Genomic DNA, 23,313 nt, shown 5'->3' on the forward strand with positions numbered 1-23,313 from the left:
TAGGTTTAAGTAGTTCTAAGTTCTAGGGGACTGATGACCTCAGAAGTTAAGTCCCATAGTACTCAGAGCCATTTGAACCATTTTTTGACCGTATTTTGGGACCAGTCTTCCTTCCACATTACCCAATAGACCGGAACTATCGGCGTTTCTTGTGGGTGACTTTGTCTCCCTTGCTATAATAAGTGCCACTGATGATTCTAAGGGTTATGTGGTTGCTACATGTGGTACTCCAGCCCACCTCGCCGTTAACATCCGGATGCATCTCAATTGTGTCTTCCCTGGTCGATGGATCGGACGAGGGGGTCCACTCGCATTGCCTGTTCGTTCATCGGATCTCAACCCGTGCGATTTCTGTTGAAGAGGCCATCTCAAAAGTATCGTGTATGCAGAGCCCATACCAGATGTAGAGACATTGGAGCAGCGTATTCATGTTGCCATTGAGACTGTTCAGATGCAGCATGGCCAATGGAATGTATGAGACAGAACATGCTACGGGGTACACGCATGCGTTGGGACAATTGGAAACCATTTTCAAGACATACTGTAACTGTGGCTGCATGGTATAGCGCGTATTACACCACAGTATCTGTAACAATGTATGATAGCATAAATAGTCTCTAACACGGAAACCATGCATTTCTAGACATAAGTTCATTAGACCTTTCTTGTTCCGTGTCCTCTCATCGATCAATCCCTAGAGTTTGTTGTTGTTGTTGTTGTTGTTGTTGTTGTCTTCAGTCCAGAGACTGGTTTGATGCAGCTCTCCAAGCTACTCTATCCTGTGCAAGCTTCTTCATCTCCCAGTACCTACTGCAGCCTACATCCTTCTAAACCTGTTTAGTGTATTCATCTCTTGATCTCCCTCTACGATTTTTACCCTCCACGCTTCCCTCCAATACTAAATTGGTGATCCCTTGATGCTTCAAAACATGTCCTACCAACCGATCTCTTCTTCTAGTCAAGATGTGCCACAAACTCCTCTTCTTCCCAATTCTATTCAATACCTCCTCATTAGTTATATGATCTACCCATCTAATCTTCAGCATTATTCTGTAGCACCACATTTCTAAAGCTTCTATTCTCTTCTTGTCCAAACTATAATTTATATAGGTTTAAAAATCACTCTGTGTAACATACAGTACCCTGTAACGGAGGAATTCTTATCACGGTATCATGTGAGCGATTAGCAGCGAATAAAAGCATCAGGCCATAAGCCATACGTTTGCGGTTTCATACTGGAATAGAAGGGTTACTGAAAGTCAGTATGTTTCTCTTTTCCTGACTTGTCCTCTTTATCAGCCTACTGAATGCTGCAGTGCAGGTCCCTTATCACTGTCAGACCTCATGGACGTATGGAACCAGCGAAGTTGAATAACATTTTGGGAAACCCAAAAATCCATAAAGTTAACTATTTGTGTACATTTATAGGAACAATCGAATGAAATTCTGACAAATAAAAGATTTTCTGTCTACAGAGGACAGTGCCTAACACCATCTCTGTTTTGAACAAGGAGCATAGGACTGGCTTACATTACAGTATCTTATGTAATGCACCGATTCATAATTTCTTTGTAGATGAAGGTTAAAGCTAACAAAGGTGTACCCGGTAATTAATGGGCTCCCAGATCATGATGAGAAGATGATTAGGTTCAACAACATATTGTCGTACAATACTACAGTTAGTTGTTGTTGTTGCGAACTTCAGTCCATAGACTGGTTTGATGCAACTCTCCACGCTACTCTATCCTGTGCATGCTTCTTCATCTCCCAGTACCTACTGTAACCTACATCCTTCTGAATCTGTTTAGACATCCTTCTGAATCTGTTTAGTGTATTCATCTCTTCGTCTCCCTCTACGATTGTTAATCTCCACGCTGTCCTCCAACACTAAATCGCTTGATGCCTCGGAACATGTCCTACCAACCGATCCCTTCTTCTAGTCAGGGTGTGCCACAAATTTCTCTTCTCCCCAATTTTATTCAATACATCCTCATTAGTTATGTGATCTACCCATCTAATCTTCAGCATTCTTCTATAGCACCATATTTCGAAAGCTTCTATTCTCTTCTTTTATAAACTATTTATCGTCCATGTTTCACTTCCATACATGGCTACACTCCATACAAATACTTTCAGAAACGACTTCCTGACACTTATTCTATACTCGGCGTTAACAAACTTCTCTTCTTCAGAAACGCTTTCCTTGCCATTGCCAGACTACATTTTATATCCTCTCTACTTCGACCATCATCAGTTATTTTGCTCCCAAAATAGCACAACTCATTTACTACTTTAAGTGTCTCATTTCCTAATCTATCTCCCTCAGCATCACCCGATTTAATTCGACTACATTCCATTATCCTCGTTTTGCTTTTGTTGATGTTCATCTTATATCCTCCTTTCAAGACAATGTCCATTCCGTTCAGCTGCTCTTCCAGGTCCTTTGCTATCTCTGACAGAATAACAATGACATCGGTGAACCTCAAAGTTTTTATTTCTTCTCCATGGATTTTAATTCCTACTCCGAACTTTTCTTTTGTTTCCTTTACTGTTTGCTCAATATACGGATAGAGTAACATCGGGGATAGGCTACAAACCCGTCGCACTCCCTTCCCAACCACTGCTTCCCTTTCATGCCCCTCGACTCTTATAACTGCTATCTGGTTTCTATACAAATTGTAAATAGCCTTTCACTCCCTGTATTTTACCCCTGCCACCTTCAGAATTTGAATCAGAGTTTTCCAGCCAACATTGTCAAAAGCTTTCTGTAAGTCTACAAATGCTAGAAACGTAGGTTTGCCTTTCCTTTATCTAGTTAGTAGCAAGGTAAAAGCTTCGAATGGACTCTCCAATTATGATGTGTAGTCAGTTTGGATAAGCTGTTCATTCGGATACGGGGCAGAGACACCACTATTGAAAGCAGTTAGGGTTCAGGCACAAAATTTAATCTCTTTTAATTGATGAGAATTTATGCTGGGAAAACTAGAATTTACAGTTTCTCAAACAACTCAGTTGAATGACTTTTTCACGTCATATTATTGCAAAACCTTTAATAGGAACCAATCAGTAGGTAAACATACTTTGCTTATTTTTATTGAATAATACTACGTTTAATTGTTTTCAGAGGTAACTCATTTTTTTAAAAAAAGGATATCTTCATTGCACAAATAAGAATAACATACAGTGCATGCCGTCGATCATCGTTACATCTGTGTCGTCAGACAGCGAGGTTGACATTCTGTGACATATGCTGTCGGAGACTTCACCTTTGGCCGATAAGAAACGCCTGCAAGCAATCATAGGCCTAGCCTTCGATGTCATGCAGGAAATAAAAGCGACTGCCTTCCCATCATGAACTGATTTGTATAGTACTCTGCTTTACTATCTACCTCTCTGACACTGAGCATACGTGATCGGCCTGCTTATTGGACTTCAGTTGGACAACTCTGTGAAGTGCGAATACAATGATGCTGATGGTCTTGCGTGATCACAGAGTATCTGGATTCTTCTCATCGTGTTTGTCAACAACTTTAGTGGTAATGAATCCAGAATTCATGAAACCATGGCGTCAACAGCAGGCACACCAAGAACAACAACAAAAGGAACGGCTCTGACTTCAGTCACAACAGCAGACACAACAAGGACAAGAATAAGAACAAATCGTCGTACAATATCAAAGACAACAGGAACAACAAAGGCTGAAACTGCGAATAATAGAACAGCGGCATCTTATGCTACCGCAGCTCTTCAAGCTAGAAAAGCGTCCACCACCACCTTCGCACCATTTCATCCAGAAGATGACGACTGCGCCTCGTACAGACTTTTGCAGCTCCAATCCCAGGTTGTCAGTGTAACCGACAGGGCTAAGCAGCGCGATTTTCTGCTATCTACAATGAGTCTTCTGTAATAGATACGTCCTCTCACCCGAGTGTTTAGAATTTTCAGAAATCCATTGTTTGCTCTCTGAGCTTTACGAGCATCAGACACATATCGTAGCAACTAGCCTCGTTTCTGCGAAGGCCACATCGCGTTGCACGAACAACGCCGCCTCAGCATAAACACACTACAGCCGCAGCTGAGCCCTTTCACAGCACAGCCACAAATGTATTCTCTGCCATTAACGATCAATAACCAGTTAATAATATTGCTTGTTGGTACTGGTCCACCAGTTTCTATCATATATCATGTCATCTACAGTCAGACTGTTTCTCCGCCTGATCAGCCGACATCACAAAAGCGACAATCCTACAGCAAGCACCGCATATTTTTGCTCGGTAAATGCACAGTAACGGCGTTTGATTACTTTCTTAGTTGTACCATCACAGGAGGCCATCGTCGTTTTCCAAACAAAGATACGCGTCTTCACATAGTAACTCTCTTCTTGTTAAAGCCTTCACTCCCCTCAAGAATCTCGTCTTTGCTATTTGTTTTTGCTGTCACTTTTCTTTCATTTATCCAACTCTCGTTTCCGTACAGCAGTGATGTTACCGCCGTAGTTTTATAAAATTTAATTTTTCTGTCGTGTCAATTTTTGTCCTTCTAGATATTGAAAAAAAATTTGTACACATTGTCATTTATATCACTTTCGTAATTATAGCCCTTATCGCAGCCCACGTGTTTAAAATGTGACACTCGTTCAGTTACTTTGTTTTTAATTCTGCACATATCTGGTTTAGCCAATGTACTGCTAATAGAATGTCGTCTTCATTTTCTTGTATTATTATTTTGTTATCTGCAAATTGTAAGTTATTTAGGTTAGTCCGTTTATCTAATTTAATTCCTGAATAACTATTTGATTTCCAGGTTTTAAGGCCATTGCCAATTTAAATGCTAACAAGACGGGGTTGATTTTATCTCATCCGTTATTTTCTCTCCTTACTATTTTTATTTAACAATATAAGCTTTTGTTGCCCATATGAAGTATGGTGGGAAGCTACTATCAATCATTATTGCACATAATTTATTTCGATCAACTCGATCGACAAGGCGATATGGATCACAAGATTAAATTGCCTTTGTTTTTCTATGTGTCATTTTATTGTAAAGAAATTGTCAATGCACGAACGTCCTTTCCCAAATCCTCCTTGGGCTTCAGCTAGAACCGTAAGTCCAATATTCGAAATTTTTTAGTTGATCTTGTATGACTGCTTCAACAGAACACTGCCTCCGTAGTTTCCAAACTCACCTTCATTTCCCGTTTTGCACACGGAAATAACTTCCTCCTTGTTCCACGAACTTGGAATTTTACACTTTTGCCAGGCAGTATAAATAAAATACTAAAACCTGCAAGGAAAAAGGAAATAGATTTCCTGCACATTTGATTAGCTGCACATTTATTCCATATTTCTCTGCAGTTTTCTATTTGAAATTATTAGCTTCTTTTGTAGTTCATGCATTGTTGTATTGTCAATATTTACTTTTGTTTTCCTTATCAAATGACACAGCATTCCCAGCAACCCAGTTTGGTCCGTAAGTCTTTACAATGAATGTACCATTGATCTTTTTCAAATATATTCAGTTTGTTGTATTTTTTTCTGGCTGGCTTGTGTGTCTCATTACATCGTATACTTAAGTTTTTCTTTCATGTTTATCATGGCCATTGTGGGAGTTGAAACTATCTCAAGATTATTGATGACTCTATCGTACAAACTGTCCAGGGTAATCTAGTTTTTGTTTATAGTGGTTTCCAGCTTTTAGTGTGCTCTTGCGCAGTTGTTCACATTCTTTTTGTTTCTCTTTTCAAGGTGCTCTTAATTCTTCATTACATATTGCAAATTTTCTTCAGTTTGGTGCTTTCTGTCTTTTCGTCGATGTTTCTTCAGCTGCATTTTCTAAACTGGTTCACCTAGTGCACAAAAGTTTTAAGAGTGGACGATTTTTCATAACATGAACATTGTATCAGCAGTAGTACTATTCGATGAACTTAATACGTTATGTATTGAATTATCAGATGCAATTCCATCAAACTTAGGATCTGTGAATAACTATGTATCTCACACTGACTTATACAGCCTTCTGCAGCATCTTTCTACGCTAGATCTGTATCACTGCCAGAAGATATCCTCAGGGTAGAATCAGAACGTGTGGTGCAAGGCAGTTTCACACCCATCACGTCAAGACAATTGGCAACTCCGTCGGTAGTTGCACGCGAACGGAATGATTCCTTCCGTGACAGTGCTGACTTTGAAGCAACCGTAAATTCGCAATCAGAAAACGACGTTTATCCCAAGGCCAGAAGAGCTCATGTCAATAGTATGAAATGGCGAGTACGATTTATCCTAAGCCTATCTGCAACATCCACCAGACGTAACAGGTTGCTATATGGAATTCCAGGTTTCTTGGAGCAGTTGACTAAAAACGTTCCGAATACGGTAAACTACGTGGACGATGTATTTCTGATAGGTGCTACAAGAGAGCAGCATCTTGCAAACTTTCTCTTCTAGATATTACATCAAAATGAAGTAAAGTGCAAACTACGAAAGTATGAATCCTTTCAAGAGCAAGTTGAGTACTTGTGTCATATATTGTATAGTACAGAACTACAACCAACTCTGTGACAAGTGCAAGCCACCGTAGAAATTCAACTGCTTGCTAACTTAAAAGATGTTGTCTTTTCTTGGAAAAATCAATTACTATGCAGAATTCATAAAAATTGACTCCCAGATAGCCAGACCTCTGTATATTTTACGGAAGGAAATATGTTCACAGCAGTGTCAGAAGGTTTTCAAAACTTAAAACAATATCTAAAGTGCACTCAGTGCCTCGCGTCACCGTCAAAACACCTTATCGTAGCTACTGTCACCTCTCAACATGTCATCAGGACAGTCCTTTCTCACTAAAGCGCTAACTTCAGTACAGATAAACTATCCTAAAACCGATAAAAAAGTCCTTGCGATCCGACTTGGCGTTTAGAAATTCCATATGATTCTTCACAGCACAATATTCCACTTCACGATTCGTCAGAAACCACTGATTGCCTAGTTCAGGCCTAAGAACCATCTTCCTAAAAAATTACCCGACGTCTTGCTTGCAATGATGGGCGCTCTACTTATACAATTCACTACCGGTCAACAGCGCAACTTGCTACGCCGATACCCTATTCATACTATTTTCCGGGCCAGACCCAACATTTGATTCACAGGAAACGTTATGTTTCCAAACTGATGACATTCTGCAAAACATCTACAAGATTTTCCCCTCACAGCAGCTGTAAATGCAAATCACATGGCTGAGAACACTCTTTTAAAGCAAATGATGGGATACATTCGCCAATGTAGGCTTGATGCCTCTCTTCCTACTACAAAGACACTTTTCTCTGAAAAATAGGCTCCACATGGTACAGGGAACACTGATGCTGACAATAGACGACGACGACTGCCGGGTGTCCATTCCACCGCCACTGCATCATCATGTCATCAACCTCACTAATGCTGTCCATTGATGGATGACACGCATGAAAGCGCTCATAAGGCGGCATACCTATTGGCCAGCCATTATGCTGGACTTTGAGACGACAGCCGGCTGCTGTGTGACCTACAGTTCGATCCACTCAGCACCTCTGCAACAGTTTCATACCTAACCAGTGCTGTAGGGCCCGTGGGAGTCCATACATGTGGACCTCATCGGTCCATACCTTTGAGGGATTTGGCTCATTGTCACCAACGCATACTCCAAATTCACATATGTGATTCGAATATTGTACACGACAGCCTTGAAGAAAAATATTCGCTGTCGAAGGGGCCCCAGAAACAATCGTTTCGGACAATGGTTCTCGATTCTCAAGTAGCATGTTTCTAAGGTTTGTGGGTAGCATAACGCACCTGACAACAGCGTCATTTCACTCAGCCTCTAGGACTGAATTTGAGCCGCTCGTCCTCTCCTTTAAGTGCAGATGCAAAAAATAATAAACAGCCCAGAAAGCTGAGCACATTAAAGTGCACACTTTCAGGATATGAAAGAATGAATCTGCCTTCCAGATTAAGGAAGGGGGTCAACGTTCGAGCCAGCCTATATGTGGTTTTCTACATCCACTAATGTAAATACTGGGCTGGCTGATTTACACGATATACAAACACTTTGAGAAACGATGTCACATTTCACCATCCAGTATATATCTCATGAAGACAGTAGGAGTAAACGGATTCCTTCCGAGGAGGGAGCGGGGAAGGAGGGAATCGGCAGTAGCTTTAAAATGCCATTGTAGGTGTGATTCAACTGTAGTAATAGCTTACATGCAGTTATGATTCTCCATGAAGCTGGAGAAGAACCGTACCAGTCCCAATCCGGCGCTGGATAGGATGCAGGACACCACAATGAGTGAATGCGAAAAATGAAGCTAGTCAAATCCGAAGCGGAGCTTATGACCGACTTTCTGGTCTCTTACAGAACTACGGCAATCCAGAGACGCCCTCTGGCGGAACCGATGTCAGCTGCCGATACTGGACACTTTGGAATGTCCTCCAGCCTCCAACAGACCCGAATCACTCCAACTGTGCCATACCCTCCCCCCACCCCTACTCTCTAGGCATACAGTTGCAGGCTTGCATCTTTGGAAGACTTAAAAGTGCCTATCAGGTGCCACCAGAGCAGCCCAGGGAAGACAGACATCCGCATTGGATGACAGTGCGCCATGCTGGTCAGTATGCAAACCAGCTACACCATGGCTACCGGCTTACACCTTCAGCCAACCACCTCTGGACCCAGAACCAGCTCTGTACAACTTTAAACGGCAAATAGAGACAGACCAACACACACAGGTCCAGTGATATCGAAGCAGGTCCCCTGTGGAGTGGGACCCCATCCCACCTCCAGCAACAATGATCCCAGCAGGTCAGCAAGACTGAGATATTAGCACCAGCCAGCTATAGCCTAATGACAGCGCCCTCACTGCAAGTAAAGGGCACTGCCAAACCACAAAAACCTGCTGATGTCGATATACACACCAAACCCCTATACTGCTTGCCGACCCATAAGCCCCCACCCTATACCAGTACAGTGATGACGCTACTCAGTGGAACAGTTTCGACAATACAGCCAGTTAAGGAGAGAGGGGTGCTATATCTAAGTCCTCAGACAGCGAAGTCAACAATCTACGATATACGCTGACAAAAACTTCACCAACGGCCAATGATTGGCGCCCATGATGTCATCTAGGAAATAAAACCAGCCAGCTTGCAAGCATGAACTCTTTATCCTGCTGTGCTCTGGTGCCTGCTCTGCTGATGCTGTGCATGAGTTGCATCACCATGGAATATTTGGTCCTGCTTTTGGTGTGTCGCTGCAGCTTGGTTGGTTGGTTGTTTTGGGGGAAGAGACCAAATTGCGAGGTCATCGGTCTCATCGGATTAGGGAAGGACGGGGAAAGAAGTCGGCCGTGCCCTTTCAAAGGAACCATCCCGGCATTTGCCTGGAGCGATTTAGGTTGGTTGGTTGGTTGGTTTGGGGAAGACCAGACAGCTTGGTCATCGGTCTCATCGGATTTGGGAAGGATGGGGAAGGAAGTCGGCCGTGCCCTTTCAGAGGAACCATCCCGGCATTTGCCTGGAGTGATTTAGGGAAATCACGGAAAACCTAAATCAGGATGGCCGGACGCGGGATTGAACCGTCGTCCTTCCGAATGCGAGTCCAGTGTCTAACCACTGCGCCACCTCGCTCGGTGGAGCGATTTAGGGAAATCACGGAAAACCTAAATCAGGATGGCCGGACGCGGGATTGAACCGTCGTCCTCCCGAATGCGAGTCCAGAGTGCTAACCACTGCGCCACCTCGCTCGGTCGCTGCAGCTTCATGACGACCTGGCATAGACTACTTTTCAGAACTGTCAAGTGATAATTGTGTATCCATCTTTATTATCCTATAGTGTTTGTTGTGATTTAGCAGGGCTAGTAATCATCTTGCAGAAAACTGTTTAAAGAGTCAGCTGCCTTAACTGCACCATCAGAGTACTCATTTTGATGATATTTTTTGTAAACAGTCTATCAGAGTTTCGATCGATGATTACACTAATAGATGAATAAATTGCGTTAGTTAGTTTTCATAAAAATTGAGTTTAACTCAAAAAAGGATAAGCAGTGATGGTACTAAACTCTTTGACAACTTTCCTAACGATATTAAGTAGATGACAGGTAGCATGTTTCTTAAGGGCAACTTCTTATATCCCTTAGGAAAAATTTTCTGCCAACATATCGACACGTGCAAAAATGTATCTAGCGAGTGCTGTACAAGGAAATTTCAAACTGCAGTAAGCGGAGCATATCCTGAAAGGCAAAACCTCGTTTTCCATTTTAAAGTCACTTGCTAAGTCAATCTCAACTGCTTCTTTAATAACACTATCCCGACAGCTGTAACTGAGTGCCAGAATCTCCGTGTCATGTTAAATAGAATAACCAGCGCCGAGGCAGTGTTCTGAAATAGCAGATTTCCTCATCTGTTGTAAGGATGTGTGATAATTATGCTAAATACAACGGGCCTCCTCATAAGAGATGGTCTGACCAATGTATGACATACATCTCACGCAAACCATTATCATCCTTTACCATAATCTAACATGACCCTCGAATAACGTATTTCATATCATGTCTCTGCCGTCTTTTTTCACATGCTACCTGCATAGGATAAAAAGGCCACAGATTTTGCTACCAGTTAGATAGTTTCATTACTCACCCAATTCACGTTTTGTCAGTAGCGCAACACGTGTCTAATCTGGCTTTCACTATAACCATTCAGGCGAAAGGTGTCTCTGAAGTGGGCAAACTCGGTCGATGGACACTTAGAGCCTGAGATGACATGGACCTGTTATCGAAGGTACAAAGCACCACTTCAGGCCGAGCTGGATGGTGAAAACTATCAGTCTGTAGATACAAATCAATAAGAGTTCCATTTATGCGTTGAAAATGACAGTGTGTGTACACGTCGAAATATCAGCGGTTGTCGATGGCATCACCCGGCTACTTTCGCGGAACTTTAAGAGTGCAGGAGAAATCAAGTTCTCAATTGTAGCTTAATTAGTGCAAAAATGTCACTACTTACACACATAATTAAACTAAATATTGTTTTCTGTTACATGAAATCATTTGTAAGTTCTCAGAGTTGAACCATATTTAAGTATAGATTAAGTTTATATCCTGGAATAACTAAATTTTTCCATGTCATTTTGATATATATTACAAAGTGACCATGGAACATGCAATTAACTAACCAATATTGAATTGCCACTCAACTATGAAGGACAGAATGATGAAATTTAATCTGTTACGATCGTCTAACTAGTCTGTGGAACTCAGTGTAATTGCTTTATTTATTTATTGCTTATGTAGCCTGATCAGATTAGTGTCTTAAGACCCTCTCTCACACTTAACGAGGAACAACTCACAGCAAAGATATTACAAAAAACATTGCAGTTACCTGGCAATATAGCTGTTACGCACTCATGGGAAACAAGAACATCGTCATGTGAGCATGTAGCAGAAGTTGCTCATGTACTAATACAGACCTGTGTGTTGGCAGAGCTCCGAGAATGGAGACCTGGTGAAGTGCCTGGCTTCGGCGCCCACTGTCAGCACACCACTGCTGCTCTACTGCCTGGGGGCGCACAGCGTGAGGGAACAGGTGAGCTGAGCAGCACTTTCTCATCCTTTCCACACGTATTTCACAGCAGTATGCGGGATACCATTAAAACCTCAATATTCTAGTCAGAGTAGTCGAATCGAATCCGTAAATGACCCATATTCTAGTAGTGAATCTGGGCGCAAAGCCTGAGTGTCGCACTGCAGCTCCGGAAGTTTTGAGCTAACCTTTGCAGAATAAAGTGGAATAAAAGCTAAGTGTCTCATTTATACTAAGGAACACATACAAATTGCGACCTGTCTTTAATATGGGGTACCGTCCACTTCCTTGACTGAAGACTGGGTAGCCCATATGGATGAACTTGTAGCCCCACCTGCTCCAGAAAACATTCCAAACAGTGAAAGGTGTGCTCATCACAGGAGGATCATACAGCAGTGCTGCCAGCAACAACCAGACAAGGTTTGTGAGTTGACCGATGGAACTGACAGACCACAGGAAGTTTAGTAAGGCAAGACGGCAAAGAAAGACAACCTTCTCTAAGGACATAATAAGTGAAAGACTATTTTTCAAACAGAGGCAGAAACGAAAGAAAGAATCAACATTCCCCAAATTTACATACTCACATATCTACAGTCTGTAAGCAAGGGAACGGATTGCATTTCTCGTCCAATGGGCCCATTGTTCTCCTTATGTAAACAATTTGCCCACTTCACTTAGATTTCTTATGTAAACGAAGAGCACTCTGATAAGACTATGTGTCAGTTATTCATCTAAGCTAATGTATTACTCAAATATAAACGAATCATCACTTGTACTCTAAAGTTATGTTTATGTAAGAGTAATTTATGACCCAAATGTAAACAAACTGATCATGTACGATTTGAATTATGTTTATGTAAGTATAATCCTGTTTATACACCAATATTGCGAAGATTCTAGATTGTCGCTATTAAAGACAGATGTAAAAAGTCTTCATCCGCTTATAGTGTACTGTAATCCTATTTGACAGCATGTGCGTACATCTATTAGTGGCCGGCCGCGGTGGTCTAGCGGTTCTAGGCGCTCAGTCCGGAGCCGCGCGACTGCTACGGTCGCAGGTTCGAATCCTGCCTCGGGCATGGATGTGTGTGATGTCCTTCGGTTAGTTAGGTTTAAGTGGTTCTAAGTTCTAGGGGACTGATGACCATAGATGTTAAGTCCCATAGTGCTCAGAGCCATCAATTAGTGTTATACGTTATTGAAGCATTTGTCTCTCCGAAATGACGTACCAGTAACGGCACACGGCTTTCCCTCCTTTAAAAATCCTAAGACTAACACAATTGTAGAGATCAGAGATGTGGGCTGTCCCTCCTAAGACTCATCATATGCATCACCTCTGGTGTTTCGGTGCATATTTGCAATTTCAATATTGCAGTTTGTAACTGGGGTGACCCAAACAAATACATTCATCGCATCTTTTCTGTAATGTCTAGTTCGATAGAAATTATTAATTTATTTCCCATTGCCAACAAAAGTATTTTACGTACCCATTCAGTAGAGTGATCTCAGATTAATTGGAGATGATTGTTGAGTTACCAGATGTCTTTATCCTTAAATATGATTTTCGCAATGTGCTGATCCGCTTTAGTGTACAAAAAATATGAGCTTAGGAATTGCCTATGCTAAGAAAACCATTACTGGTTTCACATCTACGCAATAAGAAAGGACAGGAAAACTTCCGAAATGTATCCTCGGGTATGTGCAAGACGCGTACAGTGTTGGACAGTTGTCAAATTGTGATTTAATAACTACAGAAAGAAATTGCTGTTGATAATAAGCAACTGGCACTTCAAAATCAGGAAGATAAAATTAGCTGTATATCTCGAACAAAATAGTTTTAGTGTGTTTCTTTCTTCGTTATCCAACTGTGTACAGATTCCCCTATCTTGCCTGAGTGTCTATAAAGTGCTTGGAAGAGCACTTCCCCTGCTCCTCCCTCGAAATTTGTACCCAGAAAACTTTTGTAAACACACAATGCTAATTGCCAAACCCATCCTTTATATGCACTATATGATATAGAATGCGGTGGAGGTGGGATGCATTACAATGCACTCTGTGACCACCTAACAAAGACAACACCCATTCTTAATTTCTTGTGTGTTAGTAAGACACTACTCTGATCAACTGCGGCTGAAACACCTAAAATTTGCACCCCAAATATTGCGGAAATGGAATGCGCTATTGATGTGCTGTTTCAGAGAATGGGTTGGTAGGCAAGTGCTCGTATTATTAGGCAATCAAAAGATTGTAATAATACATAGAAAGTGAATTTTTTGTGCGAATGTACACTTTTTAAGTAGAACAACGTCTATTGACATTAAGAACCTGAAAGTAGGGTAAATTAGAATCTCAGTGGTGTTTGTTGCAAGAGTCTAGGTCAAGTCGTGTACGATATATCGATTTTTGAAAATTTCCCACAGTGACACTTGCAGTTTCTGTGGTTGCGCACACTAAAGAATAATACAAGCGCTTACACGAGGTATATGTATCTCGACCAGTAACGGGATAACTGACCATTACAGGGGTTGTGTTCAAAACGACCACCGGCAGCGGCAATACACTCATCCAGTCTGGTATGTAATGACTGTTGCACACGTGCTAACATTTAAGCCGATATGCCCGAGCAGGTTGCAGTAATACGTGGTTGCATTTCATGAGGTGTAGTTGTTATGTTCTTGTAGACAAGTCTTTCAGCTTGTTCCACAGAGGGGACTGATGACCTAAGATGTTAAGTCCCATAGTGCTCAGAGCCATTTGAACCATTTTCTCCCACAGAAAAAAAGGCTACAGGCGTCAACTCCGAGAACGGGACAGCCAAGTACAAGTCCTCTGTGTCCAGTCCAGCAATTCGTAAACAATTTGTGAGGACATGCTGTAGTATTTCGTGCACTACTGGCTGGACAGCCATTATGTTGGCATCACAGGTTCCTCCTAGTCTGCAGTGGGACGTCTTCTAGCATTTGTGGAAGTTGGTCTGTTAAGAGGCTGAGATACTGTACGTATGAAAAACAGGCCTATAAGCTGATGCTTCACCGTCGCACACCACACGTTTACACATCCACGGACGCCGAAGTTCCACCTGATGAAGCTATTGGGAATTGTCATCAGACCAGTAGCGCATGTTTTGACGGTTACCTGGCGATGCTTGGTAATGTGACTTCATCACTAAATAAGATCATCATACATCCGGAGTACTCTGTCTTAAAGTCCATGTACAGAAGTTAACACGATTTTCATAATCGTTTCAACACAGCTATTGATGGAAATGTGATAAGAATGGAACTTATAACGATGGAGAACGCATAGGACACTTCCTCACTCATGCCACTTCCTCATGCCCTTGGGCGGGAGCTAATTTGTGGATCTACTGCAACAGCAGCAAGAACATTACTTTCCCCTACTTCTGTTGTCACTTGTTTCCCTCTGTCACGTTGTCTAGGAACTACACTACCACATTAACGTAACTCGTTGAAGAGCTTGATAAATAACTGCCGAGATTGTTGACGTCTGTTGGGATATCTTCCTGCATACGCGATACAAGAAGAACTGCATTCTTCCTACAATCTCCGTACTCCATGAGCATGTCGGCTTTTCCTGCATTAGTAAATCCCATCGTCCTGTTGGTGTTACAGGTGGAACGGTGCACCCGTGTCGTGATTGATACTGGAGGCGATGCAAAACTCTTCAAACTTGGCCACTGTCAGCCACAACCTGTTCAGGGAAACCCAGGAGGAAAACGATCGGAGACAGAGCCTGGATTGTGGAACGAGCCATAGTAGAGTGCAAACGAACCACAAAGGTATATTTGCTGAAAGCGTCAACCACGATGAGCCAATGTGTATTCCAGTAAGCTTCCACAAAATCCAAGCGCAGATGTTGCCAAGACGCTTGAGGTTTGGACCATTCAAAGAACTGCTGAGGTGAAGTTGACTGATGTTCAGCTCAGGCTTGCCGCAGAGAAGTAATCAGTTCAATTTGTGCGTCCAGACAGTGTTAAGTGCAATGACGTCACACCAGTTGCTTGGTGCGACTGTCACTACACTGTCCTTGGTGTAGCAAACGATATATGTGAGGTCAGAGAGCCTGGGGAACCACAACATGTGACTGGTCATAATCGGTGCGAAGAAAACTGACACCTTGGTGAACTGCAACGGCATGCTGATGGGTAAAATATTGGTGAACCACAGAGCTATGTATCTGCCTGCGGCCAACAGTGCAGATCTGGTGCAACAGGATCCACTGAGGTGGCACAGATAATTTCAGTGATTAAGTGGAAAGCTATGCAAAGCATCGGTGTTTTGTGCATCAATGTTGCTACAAGAAACAGAGGACATTTAACGTTGAATCTGTGCCAATAGGGTGGCGAAAATGAGCATCTGCGTTGTCACGCTTAGAAATGGGCTGAAATACAATCTCGGTATTTGACAAAATAAGAGCCTACTGTTACAGTTTCTGTGTTGTGCAAGTTGGGACTGACTGAGACGGACTAAAGAAAGATTGTAGAGGTTTATGTTCTGTCACCAAGTCACCACTATAGACAATTTGCGAATAATTACATTCAGCTTTCTTCAACAGTTTCGAAGGAAAGGCAGTCGGTCTGTAAACAGCACCAAATTTATGCTACAAAACTACACCAGTGCCGTAAGAGGAAGCATCACTGCCGAGACCACAGGTTTGGCTGGATCAAAATGAACGAGACCTCGACCACTAAGCAAAGCCTCTTTCAATTTCGGGGAAGCAGACTGACCCTCTTGCGACCAAACAAACGGAACATTCTTTCTGCGCAAGCGATGGAAGGGAGCCACTATTTGAGCGGCGTTGGGGATAAATCGGATGCCATACTTGTGCTTCTCTAACACAGACTGCAATTCCTGGACATTTCGTGGGAGTGGAAGGTCACAGATAGCAATCAAATGTGATTGCAATATGTGAACACCCTAGTTGTTAATGACATGTCCTACGTACTCTGAAAAAACACACATTTGTCTCTGTTACATTCGGGACCAGGTGCAGATAATCCTTGAAACAGAGTGCAAAGATTGCGAATGCGTTCTTCCAGAGTGCGAACTGAGACGACAATGTCATCCACATGATTTGAACAAAAAAAGAACTTTTGCAATCGGGTGCTCCAGAAACCGATGAAATATAGCGGGTGCAGAAGCACTGCCAAACGGCACTCTCAAAAATTTGCAGAGAAACAGATGAGCATTAATGGTAAAGCCTTCTTGCGACTGCTCATCTGAAGGTATTCATGAGTAAGCGTCCCACAAATCAGTTTTGGAAAAATAACAGTCAGCACCCAATTTATCCATCAGTTCTTCTGGGCACAGCTAGGGACAACTGTAATAACTGTCTGAGGATTCTCAGTTGTCTTAAAATCACCACACAACCAGAGTCTGCCTGACTGCTTCTTTAGAATAACAAGAGGAGACGACCACTGACTGGCAATAGTGGATACTACTACCCATTGTCTTGCAAAGCAGTAAGTTACTGAGGCACTTGTTCTCAAGAGAACTTGCCACAGTCACATTTGAATCCACGCTGTTTAGTAAGGCCTTCCAGTTCAGTCACCCACTGACGGTACATCTGCATCCTAAGGAATTTTTAATGGGCAGCCAGTACATGAACCCTATCATAATACTTTGTAACAGGTCCTCACATTGTACTATTTATGGGCTTGGAAAAATTTTTGTCGCACATGCGATAAATAGTCACTCCCGCCATCACCAAGAAATAAGAATGTTTGTCAGTATCTTGTATGTGATGTGCTGCGATGTTCACATCGAACTATGAGAGGTACCCTGTCCAGTCTCCCTTTACCTTGCCAAACTCGTGAAATGGCGGCACATACGCAGGCAGTGCAGGTGGTGGCACTGGCGTTCGATCTGATGTTTTGTGTGAAGTCATCTGCGCCATCACGAAGCGATTCATTACTTCAAGCAGTTGCGCTATATGTTGACTCTGAAAATGAGAAAACTAAGTTAGATCAACTGCAGGCGGCGAATGAGGCGATTGTGGCGTGGTAGCCATAGTAACTAAGCAACGTGCAAAATAACAAAACAAATACTTACACAGAAAGCAAAAAGGGGAGTACAAAAGCAGCACCACGGAACCTAGAAAAGTGCAAGAAAGGCAAACACTGGGGCCATCAAAGACAAGCAGCGGAAAAAGACGAGAGAACAGAAGTCAACTTGACGACTGCGACACGTGGGTATGATGCCTGATTTGTTTTGTATCATTTCGTACACAAAGGTAAGGAGAGGTGGGTTACGGATTGGTGGGGCAGCTGTCATCATAGGAGAACTTGACAGGAGCAGATATAATTAGCGAACAAGTTAACCCAACAAACAGAAGATTTACTTAACTTGTATTTCTCCAAGCGAATGAAGACTCATTAAAAATACCGCAACAAGAAATAAAGTCAAGCTATAACTGTCAACAACGAAGAGGTTCACTGTACTAAGCGTGAACGAAGGTGCCCCAGCGAAGAGGCTCCAAGTGCAAGTGTGCGAGTCGCTGAGCCGCTGGACCTAATGGCCCGTGGGGTGTGCGCCATCGGATCCGCTGGATCCTGCGAGATCGCTGTCGGAGTCTGACCAAACTTGCTAATCAAGTTGATCAACCTAAAGACGCCGGTCAGGTGGTATCGATACGTGATACGACAGTTCGGTGTCAGTGAAATGCACACTGTAGGGCTTCTGACACGACGCTGTCCTTGGAATAACTGATTTGTAACAGTTAGTTGTGTCGCTCTGATGCCCACTGCTGCTCAAATTGCTGCTGCAAATGCAGCATGATGCGCCAGAGCCATGCGCCAAACACTATAACCTTCCCCGTCAAGGGTGCCACGCTGTCGTCCGGAGCCCATTCTTTTTGCGACCGTACCTTATCGTGACCACTACTGTCAGCAGTCACGTACAGTGACCACATTCCTGTCAAGTCTTTCTGCAGAATCACAGAAGGAACATTCAGCTTCTCATAGCCCTTTTACACGACCTCGTTCAAATTCAATGAGGTGCTGATAATAGCATCTTTGTCGCTTTAAAGGCTTCCTTGACTAACACCAACTCACCACGGCCAATCTCAAAGATAACTAATGCTTAAGACCATTATACCACGTATTTAAAGCAAACATGATTTGTATCCTCATAGTGGTGCTGCTAGCGCCACTCTTAAGCAACTGGCGTGAAATCTGAAAAGACATCGCCTTTCAGATGTAGGAACACGCCTACCAACGTTCGTTTATGTTGGCCAATCCCTTCTTGGTACTGCGATTTTTTTCCGTCAGTGTATTAATTACGTAAGAGGTGTAGTCTTTAAGTTCACTATGGCTGTTTCTAGTACCAACATTTTTTGAGAAATCTTCTTAAGTGCTGCAATTAAATTATTTTGTTTTACATTGTGTAATTAATTGTATAAATTTCAGCACATGTAAAAACTAAAACTGTTGTGTTAATATATACTCGTTTGCTGAAATGTGTTGTTGTGACTCATATGAGATATTAACAACGGACAGTCAATTTCCGTTGAAATGGTTCAAATGGCTCTAAGCACTATGGGATTTAGCATCTGAGGTCATCAGGCCCCTACACTTAGAACTACTTAAGCCTAACTGACCTAAGGCCACCACACACATCCATGCCCGAGGCAGCAGTCGAACCTGCGAACGCAGCAGCAGTGCGGTTCAAGACTGAATCGCCTAGAACCGCTCGGCCACAAAGGCCGGCGTCAATTTCCAAACAGCGCTAAATCTTAAATATGAAATGTTAAATAAATGCTGTTACATAAAAAATAGTAAAAGATTTTCAACTTCAAATAGTTTCCGAACCTGGAAAAAAAGTTGTGTATCCCGAGAAAGCTATAGATGTAGAGTTGTGTTCATTGTGAAAGATAGCTGACCAGCCCTTACGCGGGATACCCAACCAATAATTCCACATGAAATTACTTACTTATGTTTATTGTCATACGAAAACATTGTTTACATATCATATTAAAAAACAAAAAACCCGCCTCGATTGCGAAAAAAAACACCTAGTGTTAACCCAGGTTGCGGTGTAGATACCCTAGGCGGGTTTTTAGTTTTTTAATATATTAACCAACGATTGCTGACACGCTGCGATGTTGAACGTTTACATATCAGTTATTACACTCCTGGAAATGGCCAAAAGAACACATTGACACCGGTGTGTCAGACCCACCATACTTGCTCCGGACACTGCGAGAGGGCTGTACAAGCAATGATCACACGCACGGCACAGCGGACACACCAGGAACCGCGGTGTTGGCCGTCGAATGGCGCTAGCTGCGGAGCATTTGTGCACCGCCGCCGTCAGTGTCAGCCAGTTTGCCGTGGCATACGGAGCTCCATAGCAGTCTTTAACACTGGTAGCATGCCGCGACAGCGTGGACGTGAACCGTATGTGCAGTTGACGGACTTTGAGCGAGGGCGTATAGTGGGCATGCGGGAGGCCGGGTGGACGTGCCGCCGAATTGCTCAACACGTGGGGCGTGAGGTCTCCACAGTACATCGATGTTGTCGCCAGTGGTCGGCGGAAGGTGCACGTGCCCGTCGACCTGGGACCGGACCGCAGCGACGCACGGATGCACGCCAAGACCGTAGGATCCTACGCAGTGCCGTAGGGGACCGCACCGCCACTTCCCAGCAAATTAGGGCCACTGTTGCTCCTGGGGTATCGGCGAGAACCATTCGCAACCGTCTCCATGAAGCTGGGCTACGGTCCCGCCCACCGTTAGGCCGTCTTCCGCTCACGCCCCAACATCGTGCAGCCCGCCTCCAGTGGTGTCGCGACAGGCGTGAATGGAGGGACGAATGGAGACGTGTCGTCTTCAGCAATGAGAGTCGCTTCTGCCTTGGTGCCAATGATGGTCGTATGCGTGTTTGGCGCCGTGCAGGTGAGCGCCACAGTCAGGACTGCATACGACCGAGGCACACAGGGCCAACACCCAGTATCATGGTGTGGGGAGCGATCTCCTGCACTGGCCGTACACCACTGGTGATCGTCGAGGGAACACTGAATAGTGCACGGTACATCCAAATCGTCATCGAACCTATCGTTCTACCATTCCTAGACCGGCAAGGGAACTTGCTGTTCCAACAGGACAATGCACGTCCGCATGTATCCCGTGCCACCCAACGTGCTCTAGAAGGTGTACGTCAACTACCCTGGCCAGCAAAATCTCCGGATCTGTCCCCCATTGAGCATGTTTGGGACTGGATGAAGCGTCGTCTCACGCGGTCTGCACGTCCAGCACGAACGCTGGTCCAACTGAGGCGCCAGGTGGAAATGGCATGGCAAGCCGTTCCACAGGACTACATCCAGCATCTCTACGATCGTCTCCATGGGAGAATAGCAGCCTGCATTGGTGCGAAAGGTGGATATACACTGTACTAGTGCCGACATTGTGCATGCTCTGTTGCCTGTGTCTATGTGCCTGTGGTTCTGTCAGTGTGATCATGTGATGTATCTGACCCCAGGAATGTGTCAATAAAGTTTCCCCTTCCTGGGACAATGAATTCACGGTGTTCTTATTACAATTTCCAGGAGTGTATATTAATATTCAAAGTAATTATTTAGTGCCGTTAAATGAATAATTTACTAATGAATGAATGACACCAACAAAATATAAATGAAGAGCGCTACGGTACTCAGGCATTGTTGATAAATGACCCAAGTCTCATTTGGTGGATCGAGTTACATGCTTAAGTAAAATGAGTTCAGTGTCATTACAAGCTCCAGATGGGTTTTTGTAGATGTTGTAGATAACCTTTCAGTCCGTGTATTTTAGTCCTGCTAATCTCAGAGTTCCGAAAGATGTATAATAATCACAGGAGTCATAGTTTCAAAAAGAACACATCCGTTTCTTAACTGCATCTCTGCTGAAATAGTGCTTCCTTGACGGGTGTGACTGCAAACACCCACAAATTTATTTTCACCGACACAAAAGTACACTTTGTGATACACACAAGGGATGCATATGGTTGTCTAGTATCACATCTGTTTTGTTTGATGGATGTGGTGGAAGGTAAGGAAGAGAAGGGGTGGAGGGGCATCGATAATGTAGACTAGACAGATATACGATATGCGGTGAGCTACGGAAGTACACGAGTGTTACAGTCTTATTGAGAAATGTCAGGGCACTGAACATGCTAGGTGTAAAGTGCGTAACCAGTGCAGAAGTATGACACCAGCAGTAGAATATCCCCCTTATCAAAAGATAATTACATTCCTCAGCAAAGCGATTTTTGACGAAATGTTGTTGTGTGCAGGGTGAGTCGCTGTCGTTGGCTGTCTACAGCTGTCACTGGACCGAAGCCAGCACCAGTTTCCGTAGAGCGCTGCTGATAGTGATGAGTCGAGCACAGAGACCTTACAATCTCACTGCGGGAGGCATCTACCCGATAGAAAGGAGCACCTTCCTGTCGGTAAGCACCATTCTCTATTTTGATCTGCACAGACGGAAGTAACACTCCAAGTGAGGTGGAACTTCCATTTTGCCATTAACAGGGCCGTATTTAGAACTTATAGATCGATCGCGTGGTGTGGACTCTGTGAATGGACATCTTGTGCTAACTAAATCCCATAAAATAACATTTTAGAATAATATTCGATTTAACAGCCTCTAACGTGCCATAACATTCTTGTTGGTGTTCTTGTCGTCGTCGTTGCGGTCTTCAGTCCAGAGACTGGTTGGATGCAGCTCTCCACGCTGCTCTATCCTGTGAAAGCTTCTTAAACTCCGAGTAACTACTGCAACCTACATCCTTCTGAATCTGATTTTTGTATTCATCTCTTGGTCTCCCTCTAAGATTTTTACACTCCACGCTTCCCTCAAGTATTAAATTGGTGATCCCTTGATGCCTCAGAACATGTCCTACCAGCCGATCCCTTCTTCTAGTCAAGTTGTACCACAAATTCCTCTTCTCCCCAATTCTATTCAGTACCTTCTCATTAGTTACGTGATCTACTAATCTAATCTTCAGCATTGTTCTGTAGCACCACATTTCAAAAGCTTCTACTCTCTTCTTGTCTAAACTATTTATCGTCCACGTTTCACTTCCATTCATGGCTACACTCCATACAAATACTTTCAGAAACGACTTCCTGACACTTAAATCTATACTCGACGTTAACAAAATTCTCTTCTTCAGAAACGCTTTCCTTTCCGTTGCCAGTTTACATTTTATATCCTCTCTAATTCGACCATTATCAGTTATTTTGCTCCACAAATAGCAAAACTCATTTACTGCTTTAAGCGTCTCATTTCCTAATCTAACTCACTCAGCATCACTTGATTTACTGCGACTACATTCCATTATCCTCGTTTCACTCTTGATGGTGTTCGTCTTATATCCTCCTTTCAAGATTCTGTCCATTCCATTCCTCTGCTCTCCCAGGTCCTTTGCTGTCTCTGACAGAATTACAATGCCATCGGTAAACCTCAAAGTTTTTATGTCTTCTCCGTTAATTTTAATTCCCACTCCAAATTTTTCTTTTGTTTCCTTTACTGCCTGCTCAATATACAGATTGAACGTTATACCACAAAATTTGTAGTTTAATGAATAGGTGAGTTTAAGAATTATTCTTGATTTATTAACATCGCCATGAACAACAACTTTTTTTTTTTAAAAAAAAAAAAAAGAACAAACATTTGAGACTCATGTGAATGCTAAAATTATTTTATCAGTTTT

General features: G+C 43.0%; 1 protein-coding gene across 1 annotated transcript in view; it reads left to right on the forward strand.

Annotated features, from left to right (window-relative positions):
- LOC126481665 (odorant receptor 43a-like) overlaps positions 1-23,313 on the forward strand; it is a 61,006-nt gene that overhangs the window by 20,809 nt on the left and 16,884 nt on the right. Inside the window, exons 3-4 of the mRNA XM_050105593.1 lie at positions 11,505-11,606; positions 21,892-22,047. Coding sequence (XP_049961550.1) covers positions 11,505-11,606; positions 21,892-22,047 — 258 coding nt within the window. The remainder of the gene's footprint in view (positions 1-11,504; positions 11,607-21,891; positions 22,048-23,313) is intronic.

This window comes from Schistocerca serialis, chromosome 5, assembly GCF_023864345.2.
Source record: "Schistocerca serialis cubense isolate TAMUIC-IGC-003099 chromosome 5, iqSchSeri2.2, whole genome shotgun sequence".
Taxonomy (NCBI): domain Eukaryota; kingdom Metazoa; phylum Arthropoda; class Insecta; order Orthoptera; family Acrididae; genus Schistocerca; species Schistocerca serialis.